At 49.0% G+C, this 19,494-nt stretch overlaps 2 protein-coding genes across 3 annotated transcripts in view; one reads left to right on the top strand and one right to left on the bottom strand.

Annotated features, from left to right (window-relative positions):
* Positions 1 to 3: 3 nt before the first annotated feature.
* MMAB (methylmalonic aciduria (cobalamin deficiency) cblB type) lies at positions 4 to 5,958 on the top strand (the record flags this gene model as incomplete). The annotated part of the gene is made up of 8 exons (XM_019539381.1): positions 4 to 52; positions 1,855 to 1,948; positions 2,398 to 2,455; positions 3,065 to 3,137; positions 3,392 to 3,489; positions 3,877 to 3,941; positions 4,671 to 4,730; positions 5,145 to 5,958. Coding segments are annotated over 8 exons (585 nt in total), but the record flags the coding sequence as incomplete, so codon positions are not given.
* Positions 5,959 to 11,825: 5,867 nt separating this feature from the next.
* UBE3B (ubiquitin protein ligase E3B) overlaps positions 11,826 to 19,494 on the bottom strand; it is a 30,513-nt gene continuing 22,844 nt past the window's right edge. Inside the window, exons 21-26 of one of the 2 annotated variants that reach the window (XM_019538849.1) lie at positions 19,085 to 19,150; positions 17,630 to 17,688; positions 16,101 to 16,283; positions 15,587 to 15,698; positions 15,053 to 15,145; positions 11,826 to 14,544 (exon numbers count right to left, since the gene is read on the bottom strand). In XM_019538849.1, the coding sequence (XP_019394394.1) occupies positions 14,353 to 14,544; positions 15,053 to 15,145; positions 15,587 to 15,698; positions 16,101 to 16,283; positions 17,630 to 17,688; positions 19,085 to 19,150 (705 nt within the window). In that variant the 3' untranslated portion in view covers positions 11,826 to 14,352. The remainder of the gene's footprint in view (positions 14,545 to 15,052; positions 15,146 to 15,586; positions 15,699 to 16,100; positions 16,284 to 17,629; positions 17,689 to 19,084; positions 19,151 to 19,494) is intronic. The other variant, XM_019538850.1, reaches the window with a different exon arrangement.

Here is a 19,494-nt window from a genome sequence, read left to right as displayed (position 1 = left end):
GAGCCGCCCGCCACGCGAGCCCCGCGGGTCTACACCCGCACCGGGGACAAAGGTAGCGGCCCCGCGGGGGGCAGAGGATGGATAGACAGGTGTATCCACAGTCTTCAGCGCAGGAAACCGTGTGGCAGAGAGCGAGCATGCACGAGGCTTCCAGCAGTGGAGATAATGGGCGGGTGGGTGGAGAGATGGATGGATGGATGGATATCATCTTCAGTGATTGAACTTTGTGGGAGAGAGCAAGTGTGCATGAGGGCTCTTGTGCTGGAGGTGATGGAGAGATATGTGCATACAGATGTATTTAATCTCCAGCACACGAACCTTGTCCTCTGTATCTATGGGGAACTACATATCTACCCCTGATCTGCGCAGAGATGCAGCACAAGGGTTCCCATGCTGGAGGTGATAGACTGATAGATGTAGCCTTCAGCACAGGAAACGTGGTGCAGGAGAGGGAGGGAGCACGCACATGGTTTCCTCCACTGGAGGTGCGAGAGAGAGATCTCATCTCCAGCACACACACTTTGTATTCTGTATCTACGGGGATCTATGTATCTACCTGTAATCTGTACAGAGATGTGACACGAGGGTTCCTGTGCTGGAGGCGATAGATGGGCAGACAGATAAACATAGTCCTCAGTGTAGGGGAGCGAGAGAGGGAGCATGCACAAGGTCTCCTGCACTGTAGATGAGAGGAAGATATCGAAAGATCTCATCTCCAGCGCACAAACCTTGTGTTCTGCCCCTATAGAGATCTACACATCTATCTCTAATCTGTATAGAGATACAGAGCACAAGGTTTCCTGCACTGCAGAAGAAGGATAGATATAATCTTCAATGCAGGAACCCTTGTATGAGATGGAGGGAGCGAGCGAGTATGCAACAAGGTTTCTTGCACTGGAGATGATATAGATGTATCTACATATAGACAGATTGATTTAATCTCCAGCACTGAAACCCTTGTACTCTGTATCTGTAGGGATCTACATATCTATCCCCAATCTGTATCTAGATACCTCCAGTACAGGAAACCTTGTGCTGAGAGAGAATTGTCTTCAGCACAGAAAACCTGGTGTAAGAGAGAGCATGCACGCAGTTTCTTGACCTGGAGATAATATAGATAGAGACTGATTTAACCTCTAGTGCAGGAAACCTTGTGTTCTGTATCTATAGAGATCTATACGAATCTGTAGGCAGAGAGAAAGTGAGAACACAAGGTTTCCTGAGCTGGAGATGATGGGTATTATATTTGTTTATGCATATATATATATATATTGTTTATGCATATATTTGTTTATGCATGAGCTTTCATGACCTAGAGCTCACTTGTTCCAGACATGGTGAGAAAATGTGCAGGAAGCGGAGTATAAGGAAGAGAGAGCAATTGGAACAGCAAAGACCGGGGGAGCTGAGGGGGGTGTGAGTAGGGCTGGAAGAAACTAGCAAACCTGTAGGTAAAAGGACTCACTGAAACGAGTCCAGGTACTGGGAGGCAGAATCCATCATCCTTGTTTAAACCCTGCTTGATGCAGTGCAGTTGCTGGCTGATTGCTTGTTCTGCAGTTTTCCATTCAAATCAGTTTTTAAAAGGCTGCCATCTGAGAACAGCCACCTTCAGGTCAGTGATGGAGGGTCTAGGGAAGTTCAAGTGGAAGAAATATGCCAGGGAAATACCAGTGCACTGGGTGCAGCATGTCTCTAAAGGACACAGAGACAGAAACCTCACCCTCCTGCATCTGTAACACAGACCTAAGATTGCTACTTCTGCAGGCCGCAGCTTACTGCCCCTGGAGCAAGTTGTTCCACAGTTCCAGTCGTGTTCCAAACCCTTTTCATGTTTGTGGCTTGTTTTTAAAGGATTTTCCAGCACATTCACAGGCGAGAGGAGGTCAAAAGACGATCAAGTATTTGAAGCTTTGGGAACAACAGATGAATTGAGTTCAGCTATTGGGTAACAAAACTATACATTTTCTGTTATTTGACCTTTGTCTCTCAAAAGCAAAGTTCTGATGCTCATGTCATGCTATTGCCACAGATCTTTTGTAAAGGGGACACTGTGCTTAGGAGTTCATCTTTTTTACTTTGCTGTTAGTTGACACCACTATAGTCAATTGTGGTTGCTATGAAACTTCTTACGATGAAAGGATGCAGCAAAGCTGGAACAGCTTGTACCTAGTTGCATTTTGTTCTGTTCTTTGTGCACATGCTGTTTTCCTTTAAAGAAGGATTGAGTGACAAAAAATGATCAACCTGTGGACATGTGACCCCTTAGTTGTTGCAGTACAACAGTCCCTGTGAGCCAGTGCACATACAGTCTTTATAAGATGAGTAGTAAATATAGAAGAGATGCCAAATTAGACTCTTGTGCCCGATGACTAACTACTCTTTCTCTCACTCTAGACTTGCTAGTGAATTAAGCAGTGAAAGTGGCCATACATTTGCCGAACAACTGCACAAAGTGAGTAGTAACTATGTTTTTGGGGGTGGGGGGATCTAACGTAGTCATTATGCTTGCATTATTGACCAGTGGAGTTCTAAAGCTCTTGGACTGAATCCCCTCAGCAGCTCTCAAACAGCTGGCATCCTGCATCCCAGGCCTTTCGGCTGACTTGAAAAATCTCAGCCCTGATTGCTTGAAGAAACAAATCTCTTCTCTTTAACAATACCCTGAAGGAAACCAGTAGAGTGAGGAGTGAGTCAGCTGTGCAGCAAATCCATCACAGAGCTGTTTCCGATCCATTTTCATGCACGCTTGGGAACTCGCAAAGCCAGCCTTGCTGTCTTGCATCCTTAGATTGAAAATCGAGAGAGAAGAAATACTGAAGTGAGGATGGGGAGGAGGGAGAAACCAGCTCCCACCTAGGTACATTTGGGGTTTACTGATTAGCCACATAGTGCAGAAGAGTTCAATATCAGCTTATTTACAGCTCTGGAACATCAAGTTACCTCTTCGCTGTCTCACTAGAGCATCAAGTATCATCTCTGCAATTGCAATTTCATTGCCTGTGCTTTGCCAGTAGCAAATAGCCTTCATTCCCCCCCCCCCTCTTCCTTTTGCTCTCTCCAGGTCCAGTGCATGCTGCAGGATGTCGGGGCCAACATTGCCACCCCCATCTCTTCAGCCAGGGAGGCTCACTTAAGTAATCCTCCAGTTCTTTTTCCTAACATAATGGCTGTAGACTTGAACTTCCCCCACATAGGTTGGAAGTATTTAGGAAAGCTGGTAGTGAATTTCTGTTAGTATTTGCCTGAGCAGTTCAGGCCTATGGCAGTCAAGCCTTAATTATGCCACTTTCCTTGACTATTTAATACAACAAATGTAACATGCAAGATCCATCTTGCTGAGCAATTAATTCATGCCAGCATTTAAGTCACTTCCTCTTTGCTTCTCTAGAACGGACCTCATTTACTGAAAAGCCAGTGCTGGAGCTGGAGCAGTGGATTGATAAATACACAGAACAACTTCCACCTCTCACTGCTTTCATTTTGCCTGTAGGTATTGCTTATGCTTATTACTGAAGTCAAAAAGTTTGCTAGGTGGTTTGATTGATGACTGAATCTAAAACCAGTTATCAGTTCATAATAAACCTAAACATGAGGTTGATCTTGAAGTCCTGCCAACACATGCTTCCATCCTGCTTTGGGGGGTTTGAACCTACAACTAACAGCTCTGAAAGGATGGAAGAGATTAACACTTGCTGTTCTGTTGTATTTAAAATAAGTTCCAAAATGCCTAACAACTGTAACACTAAAGAGAAATATAACTTCTGCGAGTCAAATATGGCTTGCTTTTGTGCAGTATGTCATAAGCTTACTAAACTTCAAGAAGCTAGAAGATGGGATCTAGTTTCAGTTACAAGGCAATGTATTTTCTTTCAGTCAGGAGGTAAGAGTAGCGCTGCCCTCCACTTCTCCAGGGCCGTCTGCCGCAGAGCAGAGAGATGGTAAGTGTTTGCTAGCATAACCTGAATAAAACTGAGGAAAAGATCCACTGAGACCAGATAGCTGCAGCAGCCACCGAGCCATGCAAAACAGCATCCAATGCAACTGGTCTCAAGTCAAATTTTTAGCAAAACTGCAGTAGAATGAGGGGGAAATATTAGCTTGAGAGCTCTTGCAGCATCTGAGGCAGTTACTCCCAAAGGCCAGCTTTAAGCCCTGCACTCTGGAAGCAATAAGCAAAGTGCAGCAGCATCTCTGCAGGACTGTGGCTGTAGAACTCCTTTTGCAAGCCAACATATATAGGAGTAACAACAGAACAATGATATCTTGGCAGCAAGTAACCCAATATCTTATGGTTTCTTGTTAAATGGCAGTTGGTATAATTGTATTGATGCACATATCAGTAAACTCTGCAGAATAGCTTCATGCTCAGAGCAAGAGGAAAGAGAATAGACTAGGCCCTGCTCATACTGAGGGAGTGGATTCACCAGCAATAGTTATCCTTATGAGTTACCATTTATACTGATGCTTTATCCTACAAGTTACAACTCTCCTACATGCCATAACTACAGGTTTTCAGTGCTTACGATCCACTTCATGAAGAATACAGAGATTCTTATTAACTACTTGAGGTTTTGAGCATCTCCAAACCTCAGAGACAAGTCTGTTCATCTGTGTGCTCAGCCAATAGATTTGACACAGCCATTCACTCTGTGTTTTTCTCTTTTTAGTGTGGTTCCCATAGTGCAAGCAGGAGAAGCAGATCCAAATGTGGCCAAATATTTGAACAGGTAAAGCAAATGCAGGGATTGCTGCTCTCAGCAAGGATGCACTAGTGCTAGTTTCCTCTAGCCATCAGCAGCCACAGCATCCCCAGGGAGGATGCTGCTCCATGTAATGATTTCAGCTTGTCTAAGGCCTGACATAGACTGAGCTGGAAAGCAAGGTTGCTTGTCTAGTACCTGGATGCAGCAGCCTAAAAAAAACAGATGCTTCCCAGGTCCTGTGGGAGCACTCATTTGATCCTCATTGTGACTGCCATTTTGGGCATTGCTGCTGTTTACTTTGTTTCAGTTGCTCCATTTCCCTCGCAGCTCCCGGTGCTGTAATTCAGCATGCTGTCTTACCCACACTGGTGGCTAGCTGCAAACGCATTAGATGACAGATGTGCATTTCTTTACTGCTTTCCTTTCCCTGCCTTCCAGACTCAGTGATTATCTCTTCGTTTTGGCACGTTATGTTGCAATGAAGGAAGGGAAGGAAGAAAAAATATACACCAGGAGTGAGCCGTAAGTTGCAGGTGATACTTCTTCCTATACCAGGAGAAGCTAAATCTGGTAGAGATTCTCTGTAGGGAAGCGAGACTGCACCTGGATCCAGGGTACCCATTGCCCACCCATCCTGTGACTGAACTAGCTTAGGGTCTTTCTTTATAAACCTGTAAGGAGTGCTCAGCTGGTCTGCAAAACTCACCTGCTTCCATTAGCTAGTTTCCAGATCTGAGCATCCAGTTCTAATAACTGCCTTGGAAATGGCTTCAGAATGACTCTGACAGCTGACTGAAGTTAAATCCCATTTCACTTCTCAGAGCAGTGGCAGGTGTTGCTGAAGGAATTTGACAGCACTCCGATGAAAGGAATAGAAAAATGTGCGTGACATCTCTCTTAAAAGCTGAAAGTAGCAATAGTAAAGAGAACCGGGGCATGGATTCAGGGACTTAGTCCATAAGCTCTAAAATACAGCATGAGTAACTTGCATGAGAAAGTCCCTTTGCTACCAAATCCAGCCTGCTTTTTCCCTTTTTAAGCTGGCTGCGCTCCATCAATTTTGGCTGGAGCTGAAGGAAGGGTTCATAGATTTAAGGAGAGCACTAAATGCCTGTCTATGCACATGTGGAGAATCACTTGGTATCGCAGCACATCCGCTGCCAGCTATGGGCTAGTGCAAGGACAAGAGATTAAAGAACCAATGGGCCAAATCTCACAGTCCTTCCGCAGACAAGCCCAGCCTTGTGGCTAATATGAGTCTTACCTGCACCAGGAGGGCTCTGACCTCATGAATATTTGACCAGCTCTTAGACAGAGGCCTGCATGACGTCTCATTCTAGGAGGGACTATTCTCAGCTAAGAAAATATTGAGTCAAGTACAACTGCTTTGTCACCAGATGCTGAAGAGCACCTTAAAACACAACAGGAGTTCCTTTGAGGAGGGGTTGGCTTACAGCACCTGAACAGGGGGTTATCCAACTCCCTTGCAACATATTGGATCTGTTGCCTCTAAATCTTTATTTCTTTATTTGGAGTATTTGGGGTAAGGGGTCAAGGATAGAGAGACTGCAGCAAATTACCTCCCTTCTAGCTGAGCACAGTGATGCTTAACAAGTGAGGTGAAAAAAGGAATCTAAACTGCTGATTTAAAAAAAAAAAAAAGGCTAAAGCTCCTTTAATTCACCTGAAGTTGCAAGCCAACTCCACCTTGAGATTTTTGTGGCAACTGTATCACAGCTTTTCTAGCTGGTCTGCTGCCTTGAAGGCTGTAGGAAAACCGTTCATATCCATCAGCACAACACATCTAAATTAGCCAGTTAACAGCGTGATAGGCATCTTTCCCTCAAACTGAGCAGCCGTCAGTAAAGGTTCATACATCCAATTCCAGCCCTTAAAGCATGGAAATGTAGATTGGAAGAGCATGCAAAAGTGTCTCGACCACAGGATCTTGTACAACTTAAAAACAAGCATTAAAGAACCTCAGAATGCTACCACTGTAAATGCCTGTCAAGTGACTGGGTTTTTTTACCCTTTTAAATTCTTTGAGTATAAATTACTGCAAGCCTGTATTCGGGAGCATTTAAATCCTACCACCTTTACAGTACAGTATTTAAGTGGGAACCACCTTAAGCAAAATACACACAAGAAACCTACCCCACCCCCTCTTGCTTTTGTGTTAACTTTTTAATCAGAGCTGGGGCTGAGTGAAGAATGCCTATCACTAATAGATAGTGCTGTCTCATTAGTCACCTTTTTCTTCTTTAACAGATAATTTCATGGCTATTGTTAACGCACATTTTTCACAGAGTAATTTTCAAAGCCTTAGCCTGTAACACATCCCAATGACAAATGTTCTTGATTTGGACTCTACCTTCAGCAGCAATGTCACATCAGGCATTTTCTCAATACTTACTGCCGACAGGCCATCCAGTTTTATGATCGCTGTGTCTCAGTTATCACTAGTGAACCTTAAGAATCCAGAGGCTTTTCCAAATTTAATTGAATAAAATTCTTCGTATAATAAATTCTTCACGAATGCTGCATAAATCAGCTCTGAGATGGATTCTTTTTCTTCCCAGCAGGGCAAATAGAAATCTCACTAGCATTTCTGAACCAATGCAAGTATTATTTAGTCATCACCATTTAACAAGATGTGCAGATTCAGTTTGTTATGCCCTGCGCAAGAACTTTTTAAATGTTTCCCCCTCTTAACAGATTTCTGGGCAAACTGTTATAGAACTGGAGCTAGGGGGAAGGCTGCTGTCTAAGCTGGGGCTTATTTAAATATGTGTCTCTCAGCCAGAGCTGGAATGTAGTAGTATTGAACACGTCTCTTAAATCTCATTGGTGAGAGAAAGCAGCAGGCTCAGAGCCACACAAATGCCTAAGGGTTTGCCTAATGGGGGAGCTGCTGGGTAAAGGTCACAATTAGTTACTTACACTATGCATGTTGGATTAACCCCTTAGTGTGTGATCTCCCTGCCTGCGTAGCTGAGCAGGTTGGGGTGCCTGCTATTCGTGATGGAGGCAACAGCCCAAGACTTGACCCAGTGGAAGGACTCGCATGGACTTCAGTGAGTGTTGGCTTATGCAGTACAGAATAAATTAAACCCCAGTAGCAGCATCGCTTACTTGAAGACCTGACTGTGTGTACATCCTGAAGACCAGGGGCTATGGGGTGCAGACAATAGCTCCACCACTCGAAGGCAGGAGATTAAGTTGATAGGAGACTATACCGCTCTCAGCTGAAGACAACCTCCAACTTGGCTGAGCTGCCCCTGCTAACAGCTGGGCTGCACACACGAATAGGTTATCAGCAGCAAGAGTCAGTTACTCGGTGAATGGATTTAGGGCATGGAAATGAAATGAGGGCAGACTCCTCTTCTCCACTGACCCCACACTCCAAGACTGAGATTAAGTTTGACTTCACAAGCCCTGTCCCCATCCAGCTGATGCACACCCATGCTCCCCAGGGACCCATTCCTACACCTCATTAATGTGAGGAGCTGGGGAAGGATGGCAGATGCTTTGTCCACCCTGACCATATGCAGAGCCCAGATAAAGCCCTGCAAGGCAAAACAGTATTTACGATTACCTTGGAACTGTCAGAGGAGACATATGTTGCTAAGGGTCGTTTATTCTTGTTTGGAAAATTTATGGCATCTCCTAGCTTACACACTGTCAAGCCTGGAAGGATTGGCCCCAGAACCTCTTGCTGCATGATTGGATCAGACGTCGGTACATCTGTTAACACTGTAGGAGCTGTAAAAGGAAATAAGTCGAACTATAACTCAGCTGCCTCTATTACGTCCACACCATGCAGGCAGCAGGGCGACCGCTGTTCCTGCAGAAATGACACAGACATACGTTTTACCAAGTCCTATGTAAATTCAGACAAGCCAGCGGTTCCTCTGAGAAATGGAAGAGAGACAGAGCCTGCTGACTGCCTTTTAAATAGGCTTAGTGTAGTGTGGGAAAGACTTGGAGGCCAGAAGACTTGCACTGTTACAAGGATTAGATTCTGGGGCAGGGGGAACTGGCCATCCTTACTGCTGCTCTTCCTGTTCACACATGTCCACAATGCCCCCCCCCAGGCAGGTAGAGTCTGCTCCTCTGACCTGGGAGAGCAGGAAACGCTTAGAACAAGGCAGCCGCAAGTGGAGCTGTGCGCTTTCCTTCACGGCCAGCATTAAACCTTCCCCGCTGCAATTGGTACATTGTGATGATGACCAGGAAGAACTGGCCATGGACTCTTCCTATGCAGCCGGTGGGGGCTGCATCCTGGCCCTTGGTGGTTGGTTAAAATGTAAACCAGATCTTAGCATAACCACCTTATCAGGGGCCACACAGGCAGGGTGAGGCTAAAGGGAATGGAGTGACTTCCTGTGGAGATGGGAGAAGCTGACCAGTGGTTGAGCTGCTGTAGTGACAAGTAGGGAAGCAGGGTCAGTGCTCTGTAAATCCACCACAGTACAAGCCTGACCTTGGCAGTAAGATTTTTTCCAAGCAATATGAGGTGCCGCTTACCCCATGAGAGTCATATATCATTTCCTGCCAAGCACCAGATAAACCTGCCCGATTAATTACTCCATGCAAGCCCTTGATATAATTCAAAAGCACTAATTATATTCCCCAACACCAGCAAAGCTCAAATTAACTTGCAGGGAAATTATCCAGCAAGCACTGAACTGTTCGTCCAGGAGCAGCGGGGAGGTGGAGACGAACGGCAGGGGCACATCGTACAGGCCAAAGAACCACATGCTGCCGGACAGGAGAGCTCGGCATTCGACTCTCACCCAGCACAACGGAGTGCAGTTGGACTTCGATGCGTGGGAACAGGCTGACTACTAGAGGCAGAGAGAAGACATGCCTTTGGCTGCCAGCACTGGGAATGTGTTCCAGGTGTAATGCAGCACAGCAGATCTATCCCAGGAGGGCCTGCAGCCAGCAGGAGAAAGAGATTGGTTTTAGAGGAGCTCTGCAGAATGGTGGCATCAGGCTGAGAGATTTCAGACCTGACCCATCCAGGGAGGCTCAGGACAAAGAGGAGGGGCAGGAAAGTCAAGGGAGCCTGGAGCTCTTTACCAAGCAGGCACCTTACAACCTGCAGCAGTGGGGACCAGCCTGGGCTGGAGGGTTTCCACCAAACAGTTCTCTGCCAGACACACTTATTCAACCAAACCCCAAGAGCTTATGGAACCACAGCCCTTACCTCCAACTCCTCTGCCAGGCAGCGTCTGTAGGCTCCACTGCAACAAGGCTGAAACCCTTTGCTCTGACTGCATGTGTACTCGGCCGTTCCAGCGAAGAGTCAAGGCCTTAGAGCCAAAAATGGAGCACTTGCGCCGAGTCAGGACTTTGCTCCAATTTGGACCAGGACATTCTGAGGTGTCGCAGCTCCCGCATGGCGCTAAGTCAGAGCTCTGTCAGTGCCAGTGGGAACAGCACAACAGCTCCTGCACCCGGGCCCCAGGGACAGGCAGGCTGCAGCATTGACATCTGAGAGCGCAGACTGGAGTCCCAGGGCAGTGGTCACCCACTGGAAAGCAGAGGGGATGGGGGAGGAACAGGGGGTCTTGGGTCACTGAGGGAGGACCTGCAGGCTAGTGACAGATGCCTTGGGAGCCTTCAGTTAGTGGCTGCTGTCCTGTTCTCTCCCGGCCAGCTGCTAGGATAATGAGGACCAAAATAGAGCCAGAGGGCAGCAAAGACCCTGCCAGTCTACATTGCAACAGCTATTGGGGCATCCAGCCCAGAGTGGGCTGGTGCTGGCAGGGCTCCAGCCATCCTGATGCCAGCCACATTGCACAGGGCATGGCTGTTTGCTGGTAGTTCTTGCCCTGGGACATTTCAGTGGTTTCTGCCAGAAACTGCCCTTCGGTGTCTCTTGCCAGGCCCTGATTCCAATTCCTGCCTGTCCCTCGAGGTCCCAAGGTGAGCCAGAGGGCAAGGAGGCCCAAGTGCCAGCCAGGGCACCCCTCTGCCATCCTGACGGTAGGGCTGGTCACTGTGGGGCAGGGGCTGTAGTGGCAGCACAGGCCAAAGAGAGAAGGAGCAGCTTCCTGGGTAACAGATTGCAATTAAGGCAAGGCAAGGTACCATTGCTTCCTTGCAGTGCCATCTACCGGGCTAAAACACTGACCTGCTACCACAACATGCAGCAGATCATGCTGTGAATTGCTCTCCTCGCAGGGCCAGTGAATGCTAGGTTCAGGAGGCCTCTGCAAGCAGCATCCCTGTCTTGTGTCTACAGGGCTCTTCTGATCAGCCAGCCGGGCTTGGGATCAACCTCTTGCTCCCAACTCTGCACACCTAAAAGCCCAGGAAGGAAGCAGTGCAGCCAGCTGGCAGCAGCCCTGAGCACATGCGACAGCAGCGCCTGGCTATGCTTGGGGTCCCTCCAGGCTTTGCCATGCGCCGGGCAGGACATGCATCGTGGTGGCCTCAGCACAGCATGCGCAATGTAGGGAAGCCCCATGCTGGTGCTTGTGGGGGAGCCTTAGGGACTTTCAACCAGACCCCAAGCAGCACACTCAAGCACCTGTGCTGGAGGCAGACTGGCTGTGTCCTACTATGCTTCCCCACTCACCCATCACTGCCTATTTTACCTGGACCACCCAGGCAGCTGCCTCTCGTCCATGCCCCAGCCTCAGCCAGGCTGCAGGAGCACTCTCTGCCATCTGCGTACCAAAGACGCGGCACCCCACAGCTCCCCAGCACTCAAGGAGGAAGAGACCTGCAGAAAGCTACAAGCAAGCAGTTTAGGACAGGAGCAACTGGCCAGCGTGTCCTCCCGAGGAGACACTGATACATGAGCGAATCCACTGCACAGCAGCCCTCCTCACCCCAAACCTCACTGGGACCCCACCAGGTTCAGGAGAAAACAGGCTTTCTGGGAGCTCTCAAAATACACCCAACTCTACCCATCTGCGAGGGCACAGCACTGAAGAGCAACCTGAGAACGCCATCATCTCTCAAAGCCAGCCTGAAGGCCCCTGCACTCCCCCTCTCCCTCTCCACTCCCCATGACCTTGGCCTGCCCCATATGGAAGGGGCATTACCTTCCCACTGCCAAGCCCGTTGCTGCCTACACACAGACTGACAGCAAGACGCCTGCGCTCTTACTCAACAGATGTTAAGTTTATTTTTTCCCCTGTGGTGTGGTCACGCGGGCTGTGCCAGGACCTCAGGACTTAATCTATAGAAAAAATAAACACATGAATCTCCTATGGCAAAACTTTTCCCTTCTCACCCAGATCATGCGAGAGCCAGAGGAGGGCCTGTCACCTGTTCCCAGTCCTCTCTGGAAGTGTAACAAGCCTTCGAGTCATACAGAAGTTGGCTACCAATGAGATGTGCTGCTGTACACACAGCCATTGGGGCCTTTGTTACCCTACTGCAGTTCATCCACTAGCTACAAAACTAAAAGATTTAGTGTTTCATATAGTGCAATATTACCAGGCTCTTAAAACCCTGGAGTTTCTAGCTGGGGAAAAGAGATGAAATTAAGACCTTTTCGATGGAAAGTGCTCCTGGGAAATCTAAAAAAAAAAAGAGTCAAGAAGGGGAGCAGAGTTTCTTGGTTTAAGAAATAATTTCAGGCTGTGGAATCTATCGACACCGCCTTAACCCAAGAAGGAAAAAAAAAAAAGATACCGCATCGTGTTTTGAAGTATAGTCAACTACCAGCCCAGCATCAAACCCTCTCCAGCTACACCAGTACAGGTTATCAAATGTGAACTGATCCCTACACAAGATCTGAAGCCATGCCCTGCCCTCTCTAAATTCCTGTGGTCATGCCCATAGAATAGCTGCGGCAAGACGAAGGCAGGCAAGTCTTTCCTTCATTAACGGAGTAGGTCATTCCTATTAACGAGCGAGTGTTCAGTAAGAACAGAAGGCCCCCAGCCGAGTGGGAGCTGACGTGCTTTTCCAAGCCACGTGGAGAAGGACTGCTATTGAGTTTTGTTAATTAATTACTTAATTAAGGCAGGACAGAGAACATGAAGGGCATTTCTGCTGCTCTCATCTCTGAATGGCTTCAGTTAGAAGCATGTTCTGGTCTGCTTCATGCCTGCTCTCTCAGCAGCAATTAAAAGGGGCTGCCCAACAGCCTGGGGCCCAGTCCCCCTGTGCAGAGGCGTGTAATACAACACAGCTTGGGGCTGGAAATCCCTGCCATTCACGCTTGCTGGAGAGGATGAGGTAGGGTGGGCAGCCTGGCACTGGAGCATCCGCTGCTCCATGTCTACTTGCTGGATCTGCCCAGGATTACACCACCAGGTTAAAACCGTGGATTTTCCATACAAATGAGAAGAGAAAGGATAAGGGGAGAAGAGAAGAGCGTTAAAAGGAGCTCATGCTGCAACCATTAGGAGCTGAGGCACGATAGGGAGGAAGTTAAATAAAATCTATCTAAATTCCAGACTAAATGGTGGTTTCCCTGACACCAGAACCCCATGCAGTGTCCTGCTGCAGAGTATAAGGGTTTTGGGCTGGAGGCAGAACCCACCTGCCCATGAGAGGTCAGAACTGCAAGGCTATCTGCAGCCTGTACAATGGTTACTTTCCTGAAAAGGAGCCCTCTGTTGAGAACAAGCTGATTGAAAAGCCGTGTGGCTGCACAGGAGCTTCAGCTAACCGCAAGACCAAAACTATTGAAGAGTTTGGCAGGCAAGTGCCACTGTGCTGTGCAGAGGCCGCAGCCAGAAAGCAGGAGGGCAACCAGGTCAAAATCTCCACGAAGGTCAGAGAATGGGTTTCACTGAGCAGAAGGGAGGGCTGCTGGCAGATCGGTACATCCCGCTCACACACACAAGCAGCTGGTTTCAGAGCTGCCCAGGAGCTGGATACAGCACCAGTGCCTCTCCATTTCCTGCCCAGCAATGAGAGGAAAGCAAAAAGAAAGCTAATGTGTACTGCCTGGGAAGCAGAGCATGGTCCCTCTGCAGCCACATGGAGCTAAGCAGAGGTGCAAGGGGCCGGCGCTCCCAGCTGCACGCCTATGCTTTGTACTCTCACCCTGCCGTCACAGAGCAGAGGCTTTATGTGCCTGCCAGTGCTGGCTGCAGCTTTTCCAGATCAGGGAAACCATCTTGCTCAGAGTCCACCACGAGGGCCTCACCTGGTACGCAGGGCTGTAGTCCATCCCCATTGCTAAGCCTGACCTGAGTGAAGGGGGTTGGGGAGCAGGCACTGCACAGTGGAGACAGCCTTGAAGGAGGCTCCACCACACTCCTGCCCTGGTGCAGCCAAAGGCATGTCTAGTGCATGGCCTTGCTTGCAGCAGTGTCTGCCCAGCCACATAGCAGGACCTCCTCCCTGCCTGCCACACACTGACACCAGGTTGCGTCTCGGGCATGAGACCTGCTCGGCCTGGGCACTGCCCCAAGTCTCCCCTGGGTTTGGCGTTTAATAATTTACATGGCAACAAGTGAAGCGCGTTGGGATCAGACCTGGTGCCTACCCTAGGGATCTAATGGCAGCCTAGGCAGCTCCCACACTGGGTGGGACCAAGGGCTCTCTCTATTACCATGAGCATCTCTCCAGTCCTGGAGCTGGCAAGCAGCACCCCCTTGGGTGCTGACCTGCCCCGTGTGTCTCTGGTGCTAGCAGGTGGCTCTGAGAGCCCGTGGGGGCAAGGCAGCTACGACAGCTCGAAGCCGGTGTTCATGCTGATGGCATAGCGCAGCTTCTCCCGTAGGATGCTCTTTTTGCTGTAGTTGGGAAGCTTGAGCAGGTTGAAACACGTGGAAGAGGTGGGGAGCCGGCCACCCGGCTCCTTCTTGCGGATGGTGAAGAAGCCCCGTAGCACGCTACCCAGTGTGTCGCCAGTGTCCTGGAAACATAGCGAGAGACACGTTACCCTGCCCACATCTGGGGCAGCGACAGGGCCTGACTCCAGGTGGCCAACCTCCAACCACTGGAGAGTACACTTGCCTCGGGGTAAAGTGATCGGAGACTGACTAGGCATAGCACGTGAAGCTGAAAGGGTAGTAGACTCAGGAGCACAGAACCAAATCAGACAGGCCCAGCAAGGTCATCGCAAGGAGTGCTACCAGCTGCAAAGGCAGGGTGACCACTCAAAGGGAAGGCAGACACCAGGGAGCACAGAAGGAAACAGCCACGTCACCAACCAGCCTCACATCCCATTACAGCTAGTGCACTTTCACTTGGTCCCAGTGTCCCGCTTTCTACCCACAGGAGCTCTGAGGTGATGGCAGAGACAAGGTGGAAGCAGGGTGGGAGGGGAAGAGGCCTGGAGAAGGTCCCTCTGGGAATCAGAGTGGGATTTTTCCTGCACCACAGCTTAGGAAACGCTGGCCAGGTCCGTTCCGGCCACATACCTGATCGTCCGAGACTTCTACGCAGCGGATGGAGAAAGGAGGCTTGAGGTAGGCAAAGCCCAGAAGTGGAGGCCGGGAGCAGCTGGTGACAAACTGAATAAAACCCAGCAGGTGTGGTTAAAAGATGGCAACTGCATCTCCAAAGAGCAACACAGAGACTCTATTCCAACACAAAAACACACGGCTTTTCACACGGTGCATTCGTTTGCTGACCTGCCTGCTCTATCAATAGCTAGTCCAGCCACACTGGGAGTGAAAGTCTACTGTGCTCCTCACCCCCAGAGAAGGGCATCCATGGCAATATAACACTGCAAGGGACGGTGCCCTCTAGGGACAACCCTTGTGGGGAAAAACAGTCTGCCATTTTCTAAGGGGTCAGGCCTTTCAGTACTGTTCTGCCTCTAGGGAAAGATGCTCACAGGCAGCGAGGGTCCAGAGGATTGCCAGAAGGCAGCAGCTGTGTTCCTGCCAAGGCCAGAGGTGCACAGACACAGGGCCCACTCAGGCAGGGTAGGAGCCTGGGTAGAGATTTACCTTGAGAAACATCGCTCTCTCCTCAGGGGTGAAGTCATTGGCTAGGATGTCCCAAAGCCAGATGATGACCCTGTGACTGCCGTGGAAGCCACCATAGTACACTGTGTGTTTCCTGAGGACAGGACACAAAAAGCTCATAATCAGACAAGGTCACAGCATCCTGCTCACCTGCGGATAGGTGGCTGCAGCTCTCCAATCCACCCCAGAGACCTCCCCACCCCCTCAGTTATAAAGAGAGGCTTCCGCTCCTGCTCTCTGCAATCCACCATGTCCGGCAGGCTTGCCAGAGCATTGAAGGAGCTACAGATATTTGGTACTTGTCTCCTGGGTACAGCTGTTCCCTGAGGTCAATTTGCCCACTCCCATGTTACAGGCCATGCTATTTCCCAACCTTCCACTCCCGGGCTGTCATTTGACTTTTGATTGGAAGAAGCAGAAGGGTTGGAAAGCGTTAGTTTCCTGTGCTAAGAGCATTACAGAAATGAGGGACCGGCCTAGGGTACAACCCGCTCACTTCAGGTCCTCAAGGTCAATCTCAGCGTTGTCACCAGAGATGAGCCGCTGCAGCTCCGGTGCCGAGAACATGCGGATCCACTCGGGTTTGATGATGGAGCGGAAACCGCTGATGAGTGCGGCCGTCTGGCTCTTGATCTGCGTGTGCATCCGGAAGTGGGCCATAAGGTGGATGTAGCTGATCCTATGAAGTGTGGAGAAGGAGCCATCAGAAGCAGGGGAAGCGTCTCACTGACCCGTCTGCCCAGCCCATTCCCAAAAGCCAGGCAAGCCTCTTTTCTCGGGGCTCAGGTATTACTCAAACAAACCAGACAGAACAAAGCTGGCTGCAGACACCTTTGAATTCACCAGCTGTCTGCAGCCACTTCTTCACTTCATTCTTCTAAGCAGGGCATTGTAAACCCAGCACCCAAATTCAATGGAGACATGCAACCACCGATTTCAGGGGTGACTCATCCTGCCCTTCACACACACGCTGATCTTACAAGTGAGGTAGTGAACAAAGACCAAGTCTCCTTCCAGGTCAGCTGAAATAGACTTGGCCCCTTGTATTTATCAGCCCACCAGAAGGCAGCATTTAGCTTGACCCTGCTTTCCAGTCCAAGGAAAAACTCAAGGATTATGTTCCATTGTCACATTTGCTTTCCTGCCAACTGCCCTTTTGCATGCGTGCGCAAACACACCTCAAAGATGCAGCATGTGGCGAGCACAAAGCCACATGGGACTTTCAGTTTTCTTCCTGAGTGGCAAGCTGACAAGTAAAGAGATATTTCTTTCACATTTCAACTCGCTGACATAATCTCAGGAGGAAAAGACTGACTGGGAACTCTGGATTGTAAAGTGCAGCTGATGCAGATGCATCTTCAGGTAGGAGGCAGCCCTAGCTTGCCATGAGAGAGAGAGAGAGCAGGCTGCAAATTAATTGCTAGGCACGTATCCGCGTCTGCATATTCCAGATCTTATCCAGCTCTCCCTATCCGTGAAAGGGGGTGGGAAGGGTTGGTTTTTAGGCTCCAGAATTGACATTTATGATAACTATCTAAAGCTGATTATCTGTGAAAATAGCTACAGGGCTGCATGTCTCCTCTGATTTCCGGTGTCTGAGTAGCGCTGTCTATTGCATGTGAATTCACCACTGCGTCTGGTGAAGAGCAGTATTTTATACAACTGCCACATGCTATCACTCCGAGAAGATCCGTCTGCTCCAAGGTGTCTTTGAGCATCTGTGCCCTCCATTGCTTTGAATCCATCTGTCTGTATCCATCACCATCATTAAATCCCTCAGAACATCCCGCTCTGGCTGCCTGTGACCTTAGAAGTGCCGTTTCAAAAAGCAAATTGTCAATTCTTATTTTGCAAATCGAATTTAATACAATTTCTGCCGATGAGCTGTAACCAGTAAATCCTATTACGGTATTTATGGGCTCTTTCTGCTCCAATCTATCTCAATTCATTCCTGATGCAAAGCCCAAGGAACTAGAATGAAGTGCTTTGCAGTAGTGACCTAACAAATCTAATTGCTGTACTTACTTATTTTCGTTGCTAACGGGAATGGTCTTCCCTCCAGGAATAAGTTCGTGGCAAACAAGCTGATGGAAGAAAGGATTACATTGCTAATTACTACCGGGGACCATAACCGGAAAGAAACACCCTTCTGAAGCTACAGCTCCATATTTTTACAGTAAGACACTGGGATTTGCATTTTAAACAGTCATCCTGTTTCCATCCCACATTGGTGCCTTTTTTAAATACTAACTAATTGAACAGCAGGGAACTCTCCTTCCACCAGAGGACCCAGCCTGGCATCTCCTAGGGAGTTATTCATTGAGATGTCACAAATACACTCAAGGTGCCAAGGGAAGCCAGGACACCTCCACCCACCGCCACCTCCTCCTCCACCCAGCCTCGACTCCTTCCATTTCAGCAGTCTTTTCTTAGAAGATCGAAGCCCATTTTTCTTACAGGACCCTCATTTCATTCCTGATTCAGAGAATGAAGAGACTCCCATAGAGTTCTGCGGGTTCTGGATTGGGACCTCACTGCATCTGAGGGAAAGTGCTCAGAGAAGTGGGCTGCTGCTTGGGGTAGTTTTTTTTACCCTTCCACACTAATGAATTCATCCTTGCAGCACTCCTGGGAGGCAGGGAAGTGTGATCCCTGTGCTGCAGAGACCCTTGTGGAATTCCTGCTACCACAAACTGGCTGACAGGTCCCTTGAGGAAGACTTTGGGTGTGGCAGCAGAAGGGGTTTTCTGACAGCTTCAACTCAGCTCCTTCCTGGAACAAGAGATGCTCCTTCCAGGAGCAGCTCTCTTATATCAGTGAGCCTGTAGCCATGGGAAGAGGGACATTACCAGCAGCTTCATTCTATCTTGGAATAGATCTCTTCCCACCCCCGGCCAGCACAGCTAGGCTGGCAAGGCTCTGTGGTGCAGGTCAAGCCTGAGCCCTGTCATGCAGGAAGCCTCATGAAAGGAAAGAGCTCAGTTTGCCTGGGCCCCAACCCAGTGCTTAACCAGAAAGGGGATCCACCTTCTGGCAGATTGGCTCAGTTACAGCACATCCCTCAGCTACGGTGAGTGAGACCGAACTGTTCTGCAACCCAGACCCATACACTACAGAGCTCTGTTCACTCTCTGACCAACAAAGTGCAAGCCAAATAAGCTGCTGCTTTAATTAAAGCCTTGTAACAACTCTCACAAATAACCAGCGTTTGCCAGCTGCAGCCTCAGGACTGCCTGCTATGGTCATATTCACACACACATTGTTGAGTCAAGCTGCTTTTTCCCCTTGCTTATTCCTTTAAAATGGGAAAAACCCTGTTCTGGTTTGCATTTTCCAAAGCAGACGGCAAGCCTACCACATTGCAGCTGGAAACCAAAGTGGCTGAAGTCATAAGCAATTGAGAACAGCCCCTTTGAGTATGAACGACCTTGTGCAGCCAAATGCAAAGAGTCAATGAGCACGAGGGAGTGCATGGCCTACCTGACCCATCACATCTTCATCGTAGGAGAGTGTCAAGCCCAAGTCACTGATATCTCCATCGTAGCGCTAGGGATGGGGAGAGGAAAGGCAGTCAACTCCAGTCAGCAAAGCAACAACCCAGCACCTGCACCACTTCCTCCTACATCATGATGCATTAGCACAGGCAGTGTGGCAGAGGGGTACATATCTTGCTGTAGGTAACAGAGTGGGGTGGCTTGCAATGAGAGGCTGGAACCCAAGATTTCATGACTCCTGGTCCAGTCCTGTGCACAGATCGCAGAAGCTCTCCCTTCCATGGTTCATGCACAGCAGAAGGAGCCTGAACAGTTTCATAGTTTCTAGGGTCGGAAGGGACCTGAGTAGATCATCTAGTCCGACCCCCTGCCATGGCAGGAAATAATACTGGGGTC

Source organism: Crocodylus porosus, unplaced genomic scaffold (assembly GCF_001723895.1).
Source record: "Crocodylus porosus isolate Cpor-Errol unplaced genomic scaffold, CroPor_comp1, whole genome shotgun sequence".
NCBI classification, from domain to species: domain Eukaryota; kingdom Metazoa; phylum Chordata; order Crocodylia; family Crocodylidae; genus Crocodylus; species Crocodylus porosus.
The sequence above is the reverse complement of the archived record's forward strand: the minus strand, read 5'-3'. Positions and strand labels throughout refer to the sequence as shown.